This window comes from Agelaius tricolor, unplaced genomic scaffold (assembly GCF_023055355.1).
Source record: "Agelaius tricolor isolate 1412-34295 unplaced genomic scaffold, bAgeTri1.0.p SCAF_4, whole genome shotgun sequence".
Lineage (NCBI taxonomy): Eukaryota > Metazoa > Chordata > Aves > Passeriformes > Icteridae > Agelaius > Agelaius tricolor.
The window spans coordinates 29,618,482-29,641,590 of record NW_027269264.1 but is presented as its reverse complement, the minus strand read 5'-3'; the positions used below and the strand labels follow the sequence as shown (position 1 = coordinate 29,641,590).

General features: G+C 34.5%; 1 protein-coding gene across 40 annotated transcripts in view; it reads right to left on the bottom strand.

Annotated features, from left to right (window-relative positions):
• Positions 1-23,109, bottom strand: part of PTPRD (protein tyrosine phosphatase receptor type D) — a 1,154,223-nt gene that overhangs the window by 13,315 nt on the left and 1,117,799 nt on the right. For all 40 annotated transcript variants that reach the window (XM_071425013.1, XM_071425049.1, XM_071425014.1 and 37 more), the window contains 6 exons: positions 22,468-22,587; positions 21,780-21,934; positions 4,685-4,970; positions 4,020-4,198; positions 2,617-2,743; positions 1,563-1,688 (listed from right to left, as the gene is read on the bottom strand). In XM_071425013.1, the coding sequence (XP_071281114.1) occupies positions 1,563-1,688; positions 2,617-2,743; positions 4,020-4,198; positions 4,685-4,970; positions 21,780-21,934; positions 22,468-22,587 (993 nt within the window). The remainder of the gene's footprint in view (positions 1-1,562; positions 1,689-2,616; positions 2,744-4,019; positions 4,199-4,684; positions 4,971-21,779; positions 21,935-22,467; positions 22,588-23,109) is intronic.

Here is a 23,109-nt window from a genome sequence, read left to right as displayed (position 1 = left end):
AATTTAGGATGGTGCTGTCAGCTCACTGAGGAGTTTAACAAAATTTGGACCATCAAGATAAGGAGGTTCGTAAAATTTGAGAAGCAATAACATGTGACAGTAAAATGTTATATCAGGACCTTCAATGTGCTTAATGCTTTCTCAAAGAGGTTTATTAATATCATGTCAAATAAAATTAGTTCTGGTAAATTTAATTATTTGGCCCTTTACTGGTTTCATAGCTGTAGGTAAGCAGACTTGCCTAAATATTCTACTGCAATACAAAGTCTTGAAGGAATTTTTTATATAATACAAAATATTTGGGGAAAGTTTGATTACAGCTATGGCTTTTTGTTATAACTGTAATTTTGTGATCAGAGCTTTGTGAACTATGTCACATGATAATTCTTCCAACTTGAGACAGACTTTTAATAGAAAATCAATTAAAACTATCAGGATATTTGCAGTGAAATTGGATTTGACTACCTCTGCTTCCAAGCGTGTTTAAAGACTGATGCTAGGAGCCTGTTCTCCACTTTTCTTAAGCACAAATAGGTCAGAGAAGATATGAGTCATATGATTCACATTTCAAATAGAATGAAAATCAGATCCAATGTATCTACAGTTCCTTTACAAAAATCTGCACCTGAATCTCATTTGCCAAACAAAAAGTTCATATGCTCACTTGATACAATACTAACAATACTACCCAATTTTACTTGATGCTCACATTAAAAGCAGTGGTCTAGCTAACCATGAGGAAGTCTAATATTTCAGATGCTGACAGGCAACTCTGAGTAGATACTCATGATATTCCTAGACATTACACCCTGCTATTTTGCTTGAACAAGTGTTATTCCACAGTGCCTACAGAAACAGAGGCTGACAGTATGTTTTCCTGCCACACAGACTGAAGCATTAGAAATCAAGTCTGAGAAACACCAAACATACATTAAAAGTTTATGTGTGTTTAATCTTATATGAGTACTCAGTTTTGGACTCAGGAATTCAGATAAGAAATGAAGTATGAAAATGAGGATGCTAAGGTCACAGCTGCATGTATCTATTCTGCAGATATACTAGAGAGCTGAAAATATACTACATGAAAAATCAAATTATAATGTGCAAAGCTTGTCCAGCTTTTCTTATGAATGTCATTTGCTTTGCAGTTCTAAAATCTCAGTATATTAACCTTCATACTCACTCAGCCTCAAGGGTGGTGCAAAACAACAAAACAACACTTTATGTTGCAAAAATTGTACCCAATAATAATCAAGGAGAAAATGAGGAAAAAGAGGAAAATAGTTCTCAAATAATCTAATGTATTTTGGCACAAATAGTTCAGAACTATAAAATTGTGCTGCCCAGATGCTAGATCTGAATGAAATCAATCATTCCTACAGAAAGATCCCATTTATTTAAAAATAACTTAATCTGATTTTTTATTATTGCTTGTAGAAAGTATATCTCTGGGTTTTCTTAATAATAGTAAAAATTCTAAAACCCCCAAACACAGAAAAAGGAAAGAAATAAACACTTTCTTTTAAACTTATGGGAACAAATGTAATGTTATGTTGACTTACCCTTGCATCTGTAACCTTGAATTCCCTCAGAATATACTGTGGCATGTTGTACTCTGCCATTGGATCTACCACAAAATACTGGTATCTGGCTGAGCGCTCCGCAGGCCAGTACTGGTGGCATTTTTCCTATGAAATAACAAAATAAAATACATTTCCTATTATTTGAGAGCACTACCATAAACTGGTATAAACCCTTTTTTACTCCGCTAAGTATAATATTCATGGAAGGTGTCAATAGTGACAGGAACATGAGCTGCTTGTGTTGGTGTACAGTAAAAAATTATCTTTAATACTGCATTGCCTATGGTTTCTCATTGTTTGCCGTATATCTGAACTTGTTTATACTTCTGCTCAGTTTTATTGTCTATCAGTGACAAGAGCTATCCTTAATCTAATTTTCAATGGTGAATTTTTATCTCAATTTAAATCTTGATACCACCTTCAGTTTTCTTCCTTTTTGCTTGTTGGAGCAAGTCGCCCCAGCCTCAGTCACTACTCTATCTCTGCATCCACTAGCCATGTCCTGAATAATCTCTTTTCTCTCAGACACATGGTCTAACTCAGATTTCACTTATCAGATGCCAGCTTTCTCTTGATGTAATCCTGTCCAGATAGCAGACTGCTTCATTCCTTCCAGTAGACAGAGTACCAATGAAAGAACTGTAAACTGGGGGATGAAACTTTCATGTGCGGCACAGAACACACAGAAGACATTCCAATCTAAAAAATACCACACTTTCTTTTAACATTTTTACAAGGAGATGCTGCAAAAGTGAAGTTTCCAAAAGAGAGATCTTTCCTTTTCAATAGACAGCAATGGTCTCTCTTGCTGAATCTCAATGTGTCCCACACAAACACACCATGTCTAGTTTGTCCATTGCAACACATCAACAGATTGGAAAAATTTACACCTATGACCAGGAAGGCCACTCCTGTTTCAAAAGAAGAAGGAACCAAAATTCTCATCTTTAGATATTCCTAAGAATTAAATATTTTAATGAAAAGAGCTGCTGTAACCAACATTTTAGAAAAGGAATATTAGAGCAGTACTTACTCTGCCCATTTCTCGTAGCTTAGTGAGCATGACCACAATTGTAGAGTTATGCTCCCAGAGCATTCTCCAGAAGTCTTCAGTTGTTTCTGCTAAAGGACCCTGTGTAGCTATGTAAGCTTTTTGTTGTCTATGTTAACAAAAAAAAAAAAAAACCCAAAAAACAAAAGTAGATTAATAGTATTATTTACAGTATTATTTTGGATCTATACTCATGTTCTTTGCTTATAAGAAAACTTTATCTGGAGGGAAAATGTATATACTGTTAATAATGAGCACAATAAAACCTTATTATGATTGTTTAATCAAACTATGGCTTTTTATTTTTAGAACTTTGAGAGGAAAATTACTCTGTTAATATTATGATGTATGACTTTATCATTATTATTTAAATTTTAATGCAACTCTAATTGCTCAATTTTGTGTGCTGTAAAAAGCACTTAAGAAACACTTAGTTGTGCTGGTTCATTTTATAGAAATAACTGTCTAACAATCTATTAAGTTTAGGAATTATAGCATCAAGCAGTTTCTTTATTAACTTCATTTCAACAGTCTGATGCCTCCAGCAAAAGTAAGGCAGGAAGAAAATTTGGGAATGGAGTGTGAATTTCCAGGCCCTAAAATCCTACTGGGGAAAGCTACCACCAAAATCTTAAAAGATTGGATCAACAGCTTTGTAAGATGATGACCAGTTTGTGTTGCTCTTGCTTCTTCCAAGCAACAGCAATACCTTTGTGGGTGATAGTGGAGATGAAGTTTATTTTCAATTACGAGCTGAGGCTCAGAAAATTCACTCTGTGGATATGGATACTCAGGCACACCTAAACTATGGCAAACATAGGCAAATGATGTCATTTCCCTTTCATGTCTTTTTCAACCAGCTGCTTTAAGTCAGCTGAGGGCATACTGCTTCATGTTGTCATGAAGAGGCCAGTGGGCTGCACATCTGTTTATATACAAAAGGCCTTCATTGGTTAGATCAAGTCCTAGGCAGTGTCCCAAGACTGTAGGTTATCACCTTGACACACAGAGTGTATCTCCTGTACCTTATTTCTATATATCCTTTTTAACAGAAAAACTGTGAAGAAATAGGGGTCCAAATCATGAGCATGCTTGAGGTCTCATTAACTTTCAGCATGTAAAGCATACTGAGAGCTCTTATGCTTAAACACAGGTTAAAATATAATTTTTAAGATTCTATGTAATTTACAAAATTTTTCTATATTACATGGGGAAAAAATATAAACCCTTTAATAAAATTTTAAAAAACATCCAATCAAACAAGCCCTGAACAGACAAAAAAATTACTAGATTTCTGTACTGTTTTGTTTTTTTCGAAATAATTACATAAACAATTTTGTAAACTTTTAAAACAGTAAAGATAAGGACACAACACTATTTTGTACCTGTATCCATCAATGAAACTGGCATTAATATAATCAGAGCCTTCTACTCCTCGGATAGGCTGCAAGCATACCCTTGTGGATTCATATGGCATAATATTGACAAGGCGATTTTTGAATTTATTACATGGAAGATTGGCACTGATGAATCTTGAAGTGTGAGCCTTAGAGCTAGCAAGACGCTGTTGAAAACAAGTTAAAAGAATTAAGGCCAGGTATAACAAAGACAAGTGACACTATCAGGTTTTATAATTTCTGCTCAGTAGCCATTAATGAATAATTTCAACTTCAGATGCTTACTTTTCCATATTCTATTGCATTACCCAAATATTTGTAAAGCTTCTTTAATACCTTTTAAAAGTACAATGTCTGCTCCATTAGTGCATTTGGACAAATTCCAGGATTAAATCACTACACAAACACATATTTCAAGATATAGTAACAATAAAGGAACAGCATGGTTAAATCAACCTCAACTGAATGGTTCTTATCCAGACACCCATTGAGAACTGAATTGTACTTTTTAGAAAGAACCATCTTCCTAATTTAAAATTTTAGTCTAAGGGTGTCTTTAATCTTCTGATTACTGGAAACAAGTGGTGGAGAACAGAGCAGCTTCAGTGTTACATCATTTGTTTTTGGTTACCCACAACATAAAATCCCAGTACCTTAAATTCCAGTTCCATTCCTGTGACATTCTCGCCTGTTTCTATCTGTGTCAGCTTCTGGATATATGCATACAGGTTTCTGGCTGGCACTTCGGTATTTCCACATGTCACTGCTTCCAGCAGTGCATCATGGATAAAGATGTATTGGTCCTCAGTTTGAACCATGTAATTCCTCTGTGCTCTCATTAGAGTTACGTGGCCATAAATATCTACAGTCTTTTCATGCTTTATTCTCTCTAACATGGCATCTATCACAATGAAACAGCCAGTCCTGCCGACTCCAGCACTAAAAGAAATGAACACGGGAGAGAAAACATGGGCTGTTTCATTCACTGTGCTTACTTTTACATCATTCAAGATTTAAACTTTTGTAATGCTGATTTAAATACCACATGTTTCTGAATATGAACATCAGCTTTTATGAAAGAGGTTGGTGCCCTGAAATAAGTAAACTCCTTAAACATGAATTAAAAGCAATTGAGAACACAGAATGCTTTTATATGACATCTTTGTAACTTGTAGTTTCAGGTTTGACTATGACAGAAATAAAACACCTCGCAACATGTTCTCAAGATGTATGTTCTTAAAAATGGAAATTACTGGAGATGATAAATACTCTAAGAATTCAAGCTTTATTTGTAGCATGATTTCTAAGTCATTAAACATGCTGTTGTTGCTATTCTCTTTACAGAGGTAAATTTATTGGCAAACAATAATCTAACAGAAAATGTGTCTTATGTATTCCTATTATACTTTGCTGGTAAACTTTCCACCCATCTCCCAGCCCTGCTGATGGGGGCTCTATTAACACAGTTTGTTCTGTCCTCTGCTGTTTCACTTGGCTAGGACATACTGTTAGTCTTTGCAATGCAGACCCATGACTAGAGAGCTGTGCTACCTATAGGCTGGGGAAAATCCAACTGTTTGGATGCCACCTGCAGTGAACCAAATCAGAACACCTTTTTGTATGATTGAACTTAATGAGGTTTTGTTGCAACTACTTGCATATGTGTAGCTAAACTAAACTGAAGTTTAAAATGTGATGGGATTTGTACATTGTTTTTCTGTCCAGGATCACATAATGCCTGCAACAATGAATTATAGTCCCAGGTTTTCTAAATGCCTAACTTTTTTCAGTTAGTGACTGAAAATGAAACACATAGTATAGTAAGCAACAGTTTATAAACCCTCAAGACACTGAGATTAGCTAAGAATATTTAAGAACACTATGAACTGCAATCTTTTGAGTAGAGTAGAAAGAAACAAAAATAATTAAAATCAAGCTTCTAGAGGACAACTATAAACCAAAACTTCTCACAGTTTCTATATTTTCAATGGATATTAAATATTCTAAAACCATTCTGAAATTGATAGGCAAGGTCAAACATTTATTTTTTCTATTTATTTATTTAGTCTTTCTTATTTCTTAGGAATCTTTGTCAATTACCAGTAAAACTGATTTTCCTTATAACCAAATCAGAAGGAAGTACAAAATAGAAAGATCTTTTATCCAACATAAGGCAAGTCTTCTTTCTAAGACAGTAGATTTACATATTGTTAATCACATGTCCTTGCCAAGGATTACTCCTCCAAGCAGCAGGTTCCCTTCAAACAGCTGAGGACTTCTGCTAATAGACCAAGCACATCAATTTCAACTTTCTTAGATGCCACTCTGACAAGAATTAACCTGTATTCTGAGTTAAAGAAAATTTACCTTTCAGTGATATTCATCAGTGGGAATTGTAGAGAAGGAAAAATTAAAAGAAACAAAATTATAGTTATCCTAGTTCATTTACCTTGTATAATAAAAGCTCTGCATTTCAGGAAAACCCGCTGACATTAACATTGCTAAAAATCATGGAGAAAACCTTAAAAAGTTATTTCACTGTTGTGATTTTCTTTGGGCTTTATTTTGTTCTTGTAATGGAAATGAACAGAAGTAGCACACGTTTGTATGTCAGATTGGTTTATATAATATTTAAACTGCTCCTTCAATAATTACTCTTCACATTCAGTTTTTGTCAGTTTAGTAACCATGGGCCAAGTGAGAAATATGAAAGTTTGGCAGGGCAGATTTTCTCAGTAACCTAGAATATGGTTCTTCTTTCTATAATGCATTAAATTGCTGTTCCAACATCATGTTTATAACTGGATATGCCATTTTTCAGATGGAACATCAAAAAGGTCACTGGTACCTGCAGACCACAACTGCAAAATCCCAAGCCAGTAAAAACTTGCGCCTTCAGCTGGAATGAACAATTTTCACTTCTTTTCATGTCTTTTATTATAATTTATATATTTATTTTTTCCATGAGCAAACTCAAAGAGTAATAGCTATTAGTATACTCTAGCACAGAAGATGTTTGCTAGTCTACAGAAATATGCAGAAGTTGTGAAGATAATGAAAGCAGATCCAAACACATTATTATGCACTCATTTCATGGTAAGGATGAAGGGTGACACACTACATTTATGGACACATTTGGGCTCCTGACACACATCTCTCTGGACCATTTTATCCAGTGAGATGTTTTACTCTTTTAAGATGTTCACTACATTCTAGTTCTGCCCATTAGACTGACGTGTGTCTACCAAACTACTCTTTTGAATTTCCATATAAAAATGGAACCAGTGCTATGAAGGTGTTAACTCTTTGAAATGTGCCCTTCCTGCCCCCAATACCTTCTAATTCCAAACTACAATAGCTTATTATATAAAAGAAACTATCCTGCCCTAATTTTTATCCCATTTCTCTTTCTCTTCCGCTATTACATAGCCTTCTTAATATACCATGATACACTGCTGAGAAGCCACACAGTTTGAATCCTCACTAATAAGCCACTGAAATATATTAAAAAAAATCCCTGTCTTTCATCTGCTAATCATGATAATTCAGCTAATAAGAATAATTTCACAAATAATTTCTACGTTTGTTATTGGTTTTCTTGCCCTTTTGGTTTGCATCTTCTGGTGTTGCTGTCAAAATTAGAATTTTCGTTTCAGTTAGTGAAAGAACTATTAAATTTTCAATCTGAAAACCTAGATATCTGCTAAATAGACATGCCTATTGGGAAACTGTTGCTGCTTCAAATATTGTCATTTACAGTATTATAACATTTGCTTTCAATTTCTAAAATCATGACTGACTCAGTCCCATGAGCTGAAACATGCTTAATGTCCTGTGATGTAATACAGCTACAATAGCTACAATTCAAAAAAGGAAAATGAAGAGGCATAAGGGGGACATTCTGAATTAAAATCACTGCATGGATGTGTTAAAGGTTGGCTTTTGTGATTAATTTGTAGCTGTTTAATGATGACCCTTTACTGATACTTCAGTGATTTGGCAAAGGAAGGCAGTGTAATTACCAGTATTCACAGATCATTTAATTGGAAGCAAAGACAGTAAAATATGGACCAAAAATCATGTAGGACATCTTTGACTCATATCAGGGGAAAATTTTATTGAATATTACTGTTTCAGACTGAATGAAGCTTGCATTTATAAACTGAAAGTCCATTAAATTGGTTATGATATGGGAAATATATAAAAAGATCTGGATTTTATTGAGGAACTTCTAATGATTGATTAAATTCTGATCCCATAGAAATTCTGTAGTAGTTCTGACAAGAGCAATATTTAGATTATTTTCCCATTTTGCGGTTAGCAAATTAGAACAGAGCAGAAAATCACCCCCCTGGATAGGAAGCAGAAAAAAAAGGCCCTTATAAAACCACTGAACATCCTTTTGAAAAGAAACATCTGATCAAAATAACATAAAGACCTTGTGCAAAGATGTAAATTGAAATTTCGTTTTAGAAAAGGTGCTGGATTGCTTCAAGAATCATACAGCAGCTTAAAAGAGACCTTTGAGAATTTATTGGCAGTGTATTGAAGTGTACAGTGACTTTCCTTCTCACTGTGGTTATGGTTGAGTACCAGACAACAAGAATGGTATTCAGCACTTTCTTAGATGCAGTGCTTTACCAAAGACTTCACTGACTGAATTTTCTTTATCCCTAGGCTATGCATGGAGGCAACCATATTTATCACTGAAGTCACATAAAACGTCTGAAAAAGAACATGGAATAAATGAAATTGGAAAACAGGAGAGTATTTCACTACAAGCAGATAAGGTTCAGTCTAGAACTCTCCCTAGTTTTCACAGGTAGTAGACAAAAGCATGGGATAGTTACAACTCAAAAGCCAGACAGATTTCTTTCTTCCTTTAAGAAAGGAAGTGTTTTAATAAGATTTTTCATTTCAGTCTGTACATTCTCAGAATTCTACTATTACTTCAAATATAACTGCCCCAGATTTAAGCCCACATTTTTTTGGAATATGCACCTGCAAAAGTATAATAATGTTCAGGAAGTAAATTTGTTCTTCATCTAATCCCAAGTACAGCTCTGGAGAGATCAAGGATAAGAAGCTGTCTTATGAGATTGTAACTTGAACACAAACAAACCCTCAAATATTAAAACACATAGAATCAAAACTTCTAAAAATTTTTTCTAACAAATCCCATGTATAGGAAATAATTGTTTACTAAAATCATTTTAAAAGGTGAATTTTTCCATGCAAGCTAAAAATGTAGCATTTGTAATGTTCAACAAAACAAAAACTTTAAGAGACCCTTCTAACAATGACATTCCATTAGAGCACTTCAAATCCTCTCATCAGTCATAAATTAATGTTACATACAGAAGATGAAACAAAAATTATTGCTCTTTACTTGCCAAATAAGAATTGGGATCATGAAATGAAATGGTGAGACTTTCAAACAAACAGGAAGTAATTTTTAAAGTAGTACATAATTAAATTGTGAAACACATTGTTACAGAATATCATGCACGACAAAAGAAATTCAGAGAGGAAAGGATCAATTAAGGGTTATTAACCAGCATGTTACAGACACAAACTTCCCTTACAGAAATTCTTTTATTAGATTTCACTGGAATTTGGATAGGGATTCTGAAAAATAACATTCTAGACATGTCCTGGGAGAGAAACTGAAATGCACTGTCTAAATTTGGTGTTGTGATCCTACATATTTATAAAAGACATAAACATTCTATTTCCCAGCTGTAAAGCAGATCATCTTAGAACTCTTCTTTTGAATCAACACTTCAGCCACCAGGTACTTGACACCGTTGGTAACTGTACCATTGAAAAGTCACAATCTTAATTGTGATATTTGCTTCTTTCTTGAAAGGGACAAAGTATCATAATTATTCTATCTGCTTCATTCCTGAAATCATGAATTGTTGGTGAAAAAAATCTCTTATTGTCCTGCTTATGAGATGGAATAGCAGAAATTGTATATAACTGAAAAGTTCATTGACCTTATTTCATCTCTCTTATTTTTCTCATCATGGTTTTCCTTCAGAATTGATCGTTGATTCTATATAACAATACATGCCATAATCCTGCTTTTCATAGAGGATTTTTACATATACACCTTACTTAATCACTGTGTTATCTGATTTCTTGAATTACTCAGTCATATAAAGAAAAGACATTAAAATAAACTTTATTCCTCTGTACTATTTTATCTGTTTACAAGGATTTACTGTGATTTTTCTATTTCAAAATTAATTCAGTTCTCATATATTTTCCTTCTTATCTTCCTACTTCTCTAAATACAATCTTATATATGAATGTACTGATTTCTGTATTTATCGTCAAAGAGTAACTATCCTAAATATATCTTCTCTGTGATATTTGTTGAGTTTCAGTGCATACTTTCCATTTTTGCAATGTACAATGCCTTCTTGACATTATTCATTCCACTAAAGAAAGAATGTTCTAAAATTGACTGAAATGGAGTTTAGAAAAATAAAGTATTTTAAGGTTAATTTTAAAAAGACATCTTACTGTGACTTGTTACCTTCAATTAAGGATAGATCTATGCCTGAACAGCTGTAGTAAATACAAAAAAAAAAATGCTATTTCTGAGTAATTTAGCAGAGGAAGTACACTGTGATCCTACAGTCAATAAATAAAAGTGAAGATTACAGAACAGCAGAGAAATCAATGGACAGAAATTATGCTGCTTGCTGCTTACAATTATTTCTTCCTTTCTTTGCAGTTAACCTGCTTTGCATTCTCAGGGTGGAATGTTTTGAGAAGTGGCTTCATACTTTTGAATATTTCTTTCTGTGCTTTGATTACATTTTCATGGAGAAGAGCTATCAGCCTATCAGTGCGAGTAGCAGAGGTGAACCGGGGCTATCTGGATAACTGGAAGACCTTGAAAGTACTTGCTAGCCAGTAAAATAATTCCGTTCCAGAGTCCTCTGGACCCTTCCCTGATTCTAGGTGTTTTGTATTCCTATTGTGGAAAACAATTTCTTCTTTTCTTAACAGCAGCTTCCCTTGGGATTTTTTCTGGTTGGGTTTAAGACTGATGGAACAGTGAAGAAGTCTGAGGTTGTCACCCAGACACAGGACTTCATCAGGTAAGCACAAAGTGAAAGAAAGATGTTATCACCAGGACTCTTTACTCCACACTGGCTTTTTTGTTTTGTTTTGTTTTTGCAGTACCAACCACAATTCAAAGCCCCTAAATGAATCTGTGTACAAATTTTTTTAAAAATTTTTCTCACTCCCTTGCTCCACTTTCCCCGACTCTGAAAACTTGGAAATACCCAGCAATTTAGTCCTGAACCTTGAAGCTGATATGACTGTAGTAGTGGACCTTTTGTTTAGGACCTCTATCTCAGAATGTCTCTTCCTTTTCAATAGAAAACTGATACACCTAGAGGATACATTCAGAGCATGAGACAAACTTGATGCTGCCACTTCTAGATTTGTTTTAAAATTAATTGGTTGCAAGACAGTATTAATGCAGTGAGATGCTACACAGTAGAAAACAATTAAAAAAGCTGAGGCTTCTCTGATGAGCTCATATGAAGACTAGTCCTGTTTTTTTTAGATGAAGCAGTGAAAAAAATAAATACCCTTTGTAATATTTGACAATACTCCACTGGCCGCTAAAGAGCTTGGTTACTGGCCCTCATTACAACAATTCTTAACCTCTGAAATCTTAATACCATCATGAATTCTCTGTAACACAGAAAATCAGGTTGTGAAAGGTTAATACCACTAAGCATTTCACATTTCTTAATCATAACTTGTCATTTAGAGGTTAGACACTAATCTCTTCCTTTTTTTTTCAGGATTTTGAACTTATGTGCAAAAATTGTGGGCCAGTTAGAATGGAAATAATGGGAATTTTAGCATAAAGTTTCAAGATAGCTGTAAAGCAAGCTTGGATAGTATTATGATGTTTTTAAAATTCAGGTGACAGGAAATAGACATCACAATGCAGAATTTACTTGGAACAGCAGTCACTGAGAAAATCTGATAATAAGTGATGAGACCCTGAATTAAGTCTAAAAGTATAAAAAATGAAGAAAGATTAATATTCAGGGCAGAAGACTGATTGGAAAGCCTCCATGAAAAGATAACAGGACTATTTTTAAAGCTGCATTTTACTTCTAGAGATGTGGGGAGAGGATTTAAAGAGACTTTCATGCTGATTACTTTAGATAAAAATACAGCCTGTTCGAAGTTAGCCAAACACACTGGGTAGCCAAGTTCATGAAATGTGTTCCAGCATACTCTGTGTCTATGGATATTCTGGAATTTAATGTAGGTACAGCTGGGAAATCTCAGAGATACCCCTTTCCAGAATTCAGCTATTGGGTTATAAAAATATTTTCACATTTCCTGCAGATGGCTGGATTATTTTCTTCACTCATAATTTTAATTCAGAATTCATTACGGACAGCTGCTGGCTCTGATAGAACCTAATTGCTCTTTTACTAGACTCAGCTGCAAGCAGTCAGATTTCCTTTTCCTTTGTAGAGTATATTATATATAAACATGGGTGGGGAGAAAAATAACCAATTAACTAAATACATATGGATAAAATGACTCACTAAGAGTGCTGATCAAATAATGTATCAAACTACAGCTTAGGTCAAAGGAAATTACAGGCCTTGTAGGACATGATAATATATATATGGAAATAATTATCAGCAGCAACATATTTGTAATTTGAGATAACACATGGAAAAGACATTGCATTTGTTAAAAAAATCTTACAGACAATTATTACATTTTAATGAGGGGCAGGTTATTTTGCCCAGCGAAAAGTCATCAGTCTTCAGCAGAACTGCTCAATTGAAGCCATTTGTTGGCCAAATCGAAGTCAGGCCTCAGTATGTCCCCTGGGAAACTTAGAATAAAATGTGGCATAATCATGGAACTATTTTTACTGGCTTACCTCTAATTAAAAAAAAAAGAAAAGAAAAAAAAAATACCCAGAGAATAGTTACTTTTACTCAGGCTACCAAAAAAGCGTATGTCACAAAAGGAGGGAACAGAGACACCCAGCAAAAATGTCAAGGATGTGAGAACTCCCTTTCATCTTCCTCCACATAAGAAATACTGGAATGGGTTACAATATTTTGATGGATGAACTCAAGAAAATTTGTAGACATGTAAAACATGAAAAAAATTTTTTAACCCTTTTAATCAAAGACATTTAGTGAAATAAAGAGACGCATTAAAATTAAAAGTAAATAAATATCTTCAAATGTATATGAGTGAAACTACTTTAAAAAGTAAAAGGATAGTTAATACTGCCTGGTTTTGTTCTTTGAAATGCTTGTACAATCATGAATATAAGCAAAGAAGTATCCACCAGTTTCTGTAGGTAGCTAGAGGAATAAAAGGGAAAAGAATTGAAATCCTCATGAAGCAAGGCTAAACTAGTCACTAAATGCTTGCTGCTGGAGAGGAAACTTTCCTAAAATATTGTTGACATTGGAGTTTTGTACTTTCCTCTGCAATTTCTGACATTTGCCATTGTCAGAGACAGGATACTGGTCTAGACAGAACACTGATTCTATCTAGTAATAGCATTCCCTATGTTCCTTTACAGATTTCTGACTGCTACCAGAAACAAATCTTACCCTATGCAGTCACAGCAGCTTTTTAGGATTTCAAAAGGTAATCCAGCCCTGAGTCACACCAGTGGGGAGTATAATCCCTGAACCATAGGCTTAGTGCCAACCAAATATGGGTTTATACACATATGACGGATTTAATCAAAGAGACCACAAGTAGGTGTTTTTCATTATTTGAATCTGCATGACAAAATATTCCTATTACTTGTTATTTATACGTTTTTGAATTTTAATAATGTTTTAAGTGATCGTTTCTGAGTTTTAATGCTTATAAACAATGGAAGCATATACTATACATACAGCAACTACAGTTCATGTTTTAGGAAAGGCTTGTTTGCTAAGAACTGGTGTCTAACTGAAGACAAAACTTGAAAGTGGATCAGCATCAGTTTGCTTGTGTTTGATACTTCATGGAGGATTTACAGATAATATAGCACAGTATTTTCCTACTCTAAGAAAAAAAAATCTATCAAGGCCAATTTTACAGGACCCTCCATAACATCACATTAACTATGATGTGCTAGGTCTTATCATGTTCATACTCCCAGGTTTTCATAAGCAAGTGCCTAAATTTAATGAAAAAAAATTAGATACCTAAGCTCATAAGAACACTGCTAAGTTAAAAGATGAGTTGGGAAATAGTATCTTTGCTATCAAGATGATTCTAACTAGTTACTCTCAAATTTGAAACAGAGAAAAGAAAATCCAGCATTAACCATCCATCTCTCTCTCAATCAGCATACAGATGGAGACACTTCCTCTTGTCTGTATGCTTGCATGAACACATCCCAATAATTGCATGAGAGGTCTTGCATGTTCAGCATAAAATATCCAGTCTTCAACTGTAAGGTTTCTGTAATCTGCATTTTCATGACCTTGAAAGATTTATGGTGAAAATATGAAGGCAAATCCAAACTCCCCTCTACCTGTGACATCTCCTGTCCATGTGTGTAATACCATTCATTATAAAATTACCAAGGAGTGTCTTGCTATACCAATTTCTTCCATTTAGCCTTTATCAACTTTTCGTCTAGAAAAGTTTTTTCTTCTTCTTTTCTTTCTCTTTTTCCAGTAGATTCTGCAATTCCAACAATGGATCAAAGACAGAGAAACCATCCAAAATTTTCTAAATAAGTGAATCCAGTTCCATTTACTTAAACAGAGATCAAACATCCAAGGCATAAACACTGCAAGCCTCATCCTGTATATGTTGAAATGAAGTAACTTCTAAGAATAAAGGTATGTGTAGAAATGAAACTAATGCCAGTCAGTTTCTCTGATTGCATAGTCAGAGTTGCTGAGACTATTAATACAGATGAAATAGAAGGAAAAACATGCACATTAACTTATTCCTACATATTATATTAAGAGGAGCTAAATAGCCTAAGCAGGATCACCAACTAGACATCTTTTCAATATGAGATTCTTATAGCAATCTTATCCCTCTCTGTTTTCTATTAGTGAACAATGACTATGAGAAAAAACAGTATTTATGAGATGTACAGTGATCCACAGCTAACAGCTGAAGAGTAAATAGCGTTACAGTGTTTTTGTACAGCGATGATACCCAGCACAGTTTAATACACAGTAGCAATTCAATAACTTCTGGATAAAGACATGTGGGTAAAACAGAGAAAATTTAAAATATTTATGATATTAAAATATTTGTCATACTAAAATGCTTTCACTGTCTTTTCCTCTCTAGAGCTTTCAGCTGTCCAAGGAAGTTAGGAAGGGTCCTGGATTGTTCTCAGGAGAAGGAAAGGGAAGAGATGAGGAAGATTCTAGTATTTTTCAATCTTACTTGTGTTGTTTCTGAATATGTACTGTGGAGGTTTTTTCCCCTACCGTGAAAAAGGATAGGCAGTCATCTGCAACCTACTCACTGCAAGGATTAAAAAATGAGCACTTGTAAGGCCTATGGCAAAAGAAGCAGTTCGAACTATACAGAAATGAAATAAAATAATCCACTGGAAAATCATTGCCTTTGATAAGTATATTTTTTTTCTTAAACATTCTATTTTTTATTCACATACACTGAACAAGAATTCTACTTTAGGAAATAGAATATCATATGGTGTTTTGTTATTTTTTGAAAATTATCTTGTTTTTCACTCTCCTAACTGGTTATGTTATGTAGTCAGGCACAGATTTACTTAAAACTGTCACATTCCTCTAAACAGCCAAGTCTTTCTGTTAGCAATAGCAGCATTAACAGTACCTGCCAAAGCTTGAAAAAGGGCCTTAGAGATATGCCCCTTGGTGCTGGTATTAAAAGAAAGACTCAAACATATGGGATCGCACTAACATGTTAAGCTTTTAGGTAGTGTTACTGAACCAACTACTGAAGTTCTGTGATGTTTTGAAAACATAGTGGCATAAAATTCCAAACACCCTCCAGTACTGGTTTATGTGATCTGATTAGCACCTGTTTGCCTGCACTAATCCAACTTCAAACAAAAACGTGTTTTCCCTACTATCATTAGACCACACATTAGTGTCTCACCAATGCAGAATCCTAGGATTTAAGCCTGCATTTTTTCATTAAAGAAACAATTTTTTCTTGATCAGCTCTGCAAATTAGGGCAAGTCATGCAGAAAGACCAGTGGGATTGCAGTATTACTCAACTTCTGTAGAAAGGGACTGAAAGGGTAATCTTAAAATATAACTGTAAATGAAAACCAAAATCTATGGGCATCAATTATTTTAGCCACCACAGAAAAATTTTCAGACAAATTACTCTAAATAAGCCAACCAAGATTTTAGCCCATTGTGTAAAGTACCTACAAATAAGTGTAGGTACTTATACAAATAAAGGAATGATAAATTTCATTTGTGGATTTTTTTCTGTTGTTTTTGGTTTTTGGTTTTTTTGTTTGTTTGGTTGGTTGGTTGGTTTTGGTTTTTTTTGCATTCAGCTTTAATTTATCTGCTTTTCTCTTCCATATCTCACACTAAGAATAAGGATCATGGAACATTTAGCTCAACATTGACTGAGGCTCTACTGAACTGTCTTCCCTGGTAGATACAGACAGAAAACTTTATCTTTTTTCTTGGGAAAAGAGTGGAGTGGAATTATGCATTTATGTTATGACAACTACACCATTCATGGAGGTAGTCCTTACAAAATATCTGATTACTTAAATTAAAAAATCTGCATTTAGATTAGGCCTTGATGTTTCCCTTGGTGTTCCATAATTCTTTCAGCAATGATCTATGTCTTTTTTCCCTTAAAATTAACATACCTCTGAATATGTTTTAGCTACCTTTTCCAGTAAAAATCCTGCCAACTTTTTTGCACAAGTGTGCTGGTTTTGGCTGGACTACAACTTATTTTCTTCCCAGACTTCTTGCCTCTGTTTCAGTGTGTGGTGCAGGAGCTCAAGGAAGGTGGGTGTGCATGGAAGGTTGGGAGGAGACACAGGTAACTCAAACTGACCAAAAGGGATATTCAGACCATATGGCATCATGCTTAACATATAAAGAGGGGTGAAGAAGAAGGAAGGGAGGGACTTTTGGATTGATGGCATTAGTCTTCCCAAGTCGTCATTATGTGTGATGCTCTCCTGGAGATGGCTGAACACCTGCCTTCTCTGGGCAGCACTGAATAAATGACTGAATTCCCTGTTTTGCTTTGCTTGTGTGTGCAGCTTTTGCTTTCCCTACTAAACTGCTTTTATCTCAGCCCATGAGTTTTCCAGCTTTTACTCTTTTGATTCTCTTCCCAATCCCTCTGGAATGGGAGTGACTAAGCAGTTGTGTGGGGCTTGGCCGCTGGCAGAGGTTAAACCACAGCAACAAGTAAGAGCTTTGACTGGTAGAATGTCCTTATGAAATTCTCAAAATGCTTTTGACTTCTATATTAGATTCAAATTCAATACCGTACAGGCAATCAAACCATTATCAAAAGTAGATGTCTAAATGACAAGCAAAGATGCCTGCTGCATATACATTAGTATTAAATAATTATCAATGTTTTGGAAATTCTGATAATATAATTCTGTATTTCTTTGCTATTATCACACAAATATTATTAAAAATATTCCCATTTGCATATCTTTGACATACATTTATCAAAAATCATCAAGTTTAGTAATGTAGAATGGTAGTATGTACATTCTCAGTTAATTTCACTAGATAGAACTATGTTTCTTTGGTCGCTGTTATGTGAAAAGAAGGTATTCAATTATGTACTGGGTCGGCTCTTCAGTAATCAGGTGTTTTCAGCTCAGACTTCTTCCCATTAAGGACACTGTACTATTAAATAAACTCTTCACACATTCAAAAACCATTTCCTAGGGACAGGATATTAAAATAGCTAACCAATAAATGAGGCTTTGATACAAACTTGTCTGGGGTCACTCGTGAACTGGGTCTCCATCTACCTTGATTCTCTATTGGACATTTAGCTGTACCCCAAAACCATGAAGCAAACTAGAAAACCATGTAATCCCTTAACATGAAATGGACTGAAAGACAACTGCTGGTCATTATTCAGGCAGATGGGTAGAAATGGAGTAAGAAAAATCCTAGGGTAAACCTTTCACTTGCAATACATACCTATGAATACAGAATAAATAGGGGGTTACTCTGTAAGCATCAAAACACAGGCAGGTGGCTCTTGTGTTCCTCACCCACGCAGGGTGAGAAATAAATTCTCCCTGTACTGTTGACAGCTTTGTTTTTCAGTTTCTATGGTTTAAAAGTTTGCAGAAAAGGACTTCCACAGGTTCTTCAAGCCTACTCTTTCTTTTTATCAAGCACATTTTGAAAGGAAGCTCCCATTCTGTTTATACTTCTGTAATGTGATTATTAGAATTTCCTGAGCTCTGATATTTTGGTAGGTACTGGAAGAAATATAAAAGAAGGTATTAGTGTTGTCTCAGATGGCTTAAAATTGCCACTATAAATCCTGTGTTCCTTCTAGAAACTAAACTCAGATTACTCCTTCAATGAGATATTGTTAAAAAGACTGTCTACCATAGGCAAAGGATATAAGATATGGTTCTGTAATGTATTGTTTGGCTCCTAGTTAGAAAAGTCTTAAGTACTTTTTAAATCTGGATGATGAAAAGGGGCAATTTAATGAAAAGGGATTTAGGTAGACCTAAACACAAAATGGGAGACAATAACAGACAATATACAGAACAAGGACAAGAGGAATATTAAAAAGGATGTAGAGGCAGAATAGGGGCCAGGAAAGGAATAAATGAAAATCAAGAAGTTTGTCAAGAACAGAAAAATATCTCAATGGAAACAGCAACTAGTAGAGTGTAGTAAAAGTAAAAGGAGATGCTTGGCAAAAATTAGAATGACAATTACCATTACAATTACAATCTTACTTCAGAGAAAATACTAAGAAAGTTAGGAACATATTTCATTAAATGGTTCAGCAATGTGATATCAACAATGAAATAACTTTTATAAAACAATGGAATTGAAGGACACAACTAGAATATAGTTAGAGGGGTCCAGAGAATAAGGATCAGTCCAGATGTGGAGAGAAAAAATTTGATAAAAGTGTTAAATGACTTATAATAGGCAAAGGAAAGATTGGAATGGAGAAACTTACAAAGTGAGCAACAGAGAAGAGAAGAGAAGGAAAAAATGGAAAGCAGATTCTAATTAAAAACTGGGTAATGTGCAGAGTTTGTACTTAACTGTTTTAAATTCATTTTTTATAGCTTAAAATGAAATGTTTATGCATGTCCAGTACTTCAATTTCAAACCAAATAGGAAAAATTTTCATATTGCTGTATAAAAGACATATCCTTTAGACTAAAAATGCTGTGGTGATGCTCTATAGTTGTTCCTCTTTTGATTTTTTGAACCAATTTAATAATCATAGAATCACAGGATAACCTGAGTTGGAAGGAACCCACAAGGATTACTGAAATCTGACTTCTGTCCCTGCACAAGACAGGCCCAACAAAATCATGTTGAATGTAAAATGATAAGGCAATACAAATCCCTGAATATTATGTTGCTACATAATGCCTGAAAAGTGACATGTTAATATGACTATTGTGAGAAACACTTTAGTTACTTCATTAGTCTATCAGTTGAATAGTCAACACATTACACTGAGGAGGTAATTAGCAGATTAATAAACTTTGGACTGTCCAGAACACTTGATGCTAAATGTCCAGCCTGTTTTAATTATAGAGACATACATTTTAATTTTTTTCAGAAACCTGGTTACATTAATTCTGTTCATAGACAAATTGTTAGGAGTCAAATTTAAAAACCTTACTAAAATAATAGGATATGTGAAAGTCTGTTTTTTAGAGGTTAGGTTGTATGAAGTGACTGAAATCCTAATGTCTCTAGTAATTATACATAAGGCAAAAAGCTTATATATAGCAGATTATGCTTATTGCAGATAAATTATTGATACATAAATCAATAGGAATTTGGGATAAAAAAGTCCCTCAGGCATAAAATCATACTACCTAACTTGACCACCATTTTCAATGAAATCTGCATGCAAAACTAATGACAAAGAGAAAATAACTGTCTTGTGCTTCATCAGTACCACTGAGTGATAACAAGCAATGCATTTTATTTCATCTTTTCCAATGACTAGCCATAAAAACTGATTTAATTTTCCTATTTTTCCATAGCGGTAATTTAGGCTATTATATGAAGAGATTTTCCAGAGTGGGAAAATTAATTTCTTCTATTAAGTTTGATTTTGAGGTAGCATCCTCACTGTTGAGCAACTTTGGAGTATGCTATATATGGATGAAGCTAAAGAAGTTCTATCTGAGGAAATCTAAAATCCCAGACAATAACCAAAATGTTTTAAGACTCTAAATGCAAGTACAAAAATATGCCTCTTCATTCAAGAAACACTCAGCAAGCTCTATGAGTATATTTGTGTTGTTATTTCTAATTATTCCATATTTTTAATCCTGGTGTTTAAATAAACATTTAATATCTGTGTTCCATGTTCTCTGGTATTTTGTAAACAGTCTGTGCCTTTCAACATTTAAGTTCTGCTTATTTTGTTTTCCTGTTGAATTTATTTTTCCATCTTGTTTACAGGAGACTCTTTCAATCACTTTAAAAGTGTTTAAATTATCAGATTCCATGTATGGGCTGCCAATATAAGAAGTCAGAACTAGACATGGCGGTATGCTGTAATTACTATTCCTCAGGTTTTGGATGAAAAAAGCAAGACTGGTTTTCAAATATGCTAAGCATTCGTAACTGCAGAGATCCATATATAGTAGCTCTCAGCCTTACTAATTGAAGGTATTCCAAACTGAAGTTCACAGGAAATAGTGATCTTAGGAACTTGCTTTGAAAAGGGCTACACAGCAAGCTATACAACGTATGAAAATATAGCCCTGGAATGAGGGAACACATCTTGGAGTTTATTTCAATCAGAATTGGTATATATGTTCTGATAACGTCCTTATCTGTTCAGCAAATTCCAAAGAACCTGTATCTCTTCCTCTTCCTTTTCTTTAGTCCCAACACACGAAAAGCAGCTGACTTTTTTTCTTCCATTGTTATTAATTCATACCTTATAATGCCTGAAGACGTGCGCTACTTTGCCAAAAAGCATGGAGAACTAATTTCCCTGGAACTGAGTTCGGCTTGCTCCCCAGTTACATCCTTTGCATTTTCAGTTCCTCAAAGTCCTAAACTGGGGATTCAACCTTGAATACAGATTCAGGTCTTACCTGAATTTATCAGTCTTAATTCCCATGTTTGCTACTTTCTCACACAATCTAAGTTAAGTAATAATTTCAAAAAGTGTTTCATTGCTTAAAACATACTTTTTTCAATACTTAGGCTCTTAAACCAATACCATCCTCTTCCTTTTTCATGCCACATTCTGAATGCCACAGATACATTTGTATTCTCCCTGCAGACATTCTTCCTGGAGATCTTTTGATGTACTAAAATTAAATTAATTGTGCATAGACCAAATAAAATAATTCTAGCCTACCCAAGTTGGCAGTGCCATACTTGATTTGCAATGCAACCACCTTTTTCTTTGACAGACTCAGAAGTCTATTTGAAAGAAAATCATACTTTCATCTGCAACAAAACAGAAAGCAGGAACCTTGACATACCATGCTTTAAAGAAACTTCTGGGCTTACCTGCAATGCACAACCATAGGTCCAGCATCAGGTGGATTGCAAGTCTTGACTCGTCGCAGAAAAGCCAAGAATGGTGTTGGGTGTTCTGGGACACCATGGTCAGGCCAGGCAGTGAACTGGAATTGCCTCACTTCCCTTTTCTCACTTGAGCCATTCTATGAAATTTAAAAGTTTCATGACACAACTGCTACTTGAGATTATATCAGCACTTTTCAGTAAAACAACTGCTAAAGCATATATACCAGTGAAAATTGTTTAAATATTTGGGGCCAGAAAGAAAAAGAACTATGGAGGAAAATCCTAATTACAGATTCAAACAATGTAAGATCTTTAAATGTACTGTACACTTGTGCACCACAAGTATTCAGCTTTTTCATGGTGAGAGCTCTGCATTAACTTACAAAACTTCATGTTATCAGGAACATGTACTCTGTAGAAGTGTCAATATTCAGCGCTGTTAGAAGGAAACAAGGGTAAGGCTAGAAAGGAGGAGAAGAGGAGAAAGGGAATAAGGAAGTAAGGGAAAAAGGCACACAGGTAAGGCAAGAAGCAAAAAGAAGAAGGAGGACAAGGTGACAGGAGGGAGGCCAGTGATAGAAAGGAAGGAAGGAAGGGAGGGAAGGTGAGGGAAAAAACTGCCAGCCTTTCAATTTGAGAGCATATAGTAAGTATATATAAGTATGTATACCTTGTGAAGTGCAAATGTACGAACACAGTATGTTGCCAATTCAACAGTGTCTAAAAGGGTGACTTGGATTAGTCCATAAGTTTCTGTGCCTCTGCTTGGCCAGTATTGATCACACTTCACCTGCAGTGAAAAATATGTTATCATTTAGTACTTTTAATACTGAAATTTATTACATATCTGACTGTATATCACCATAGGCTTTGAAAATATGTGGAGATACAATGGCCAACTTCCAACACAAGAAATTTATTTTATCATCCACAGGAACTGCTCTTCTGGTCATAGATTATATAATATCTTCTTCCATAATGGGCAAGTTCAGTAGGACATATAATTGGGAAATGCTAATAAACATAGATACACTGAAGAAAAAAAAAATTTATAGTAGCCTAAAATATGACCTATATATTCACTTTTCACAGTCCATAACTTAGTAACAGTACAGCAACACAGGTGGAACATTTTTTTAATATTTGCCATATTTTACATTAGTCCCCAAACTTATAAACTACTGCTTTGATGTTAATATTTATTATGTATAGATATAGCTCAGTACAAACAAGTAGGTTTTTAGAAATAATTTCTCTACACTGATAAATGAAATGGCATCAGCAACTATTAAGTGGACTGTGAGCAAAAAAT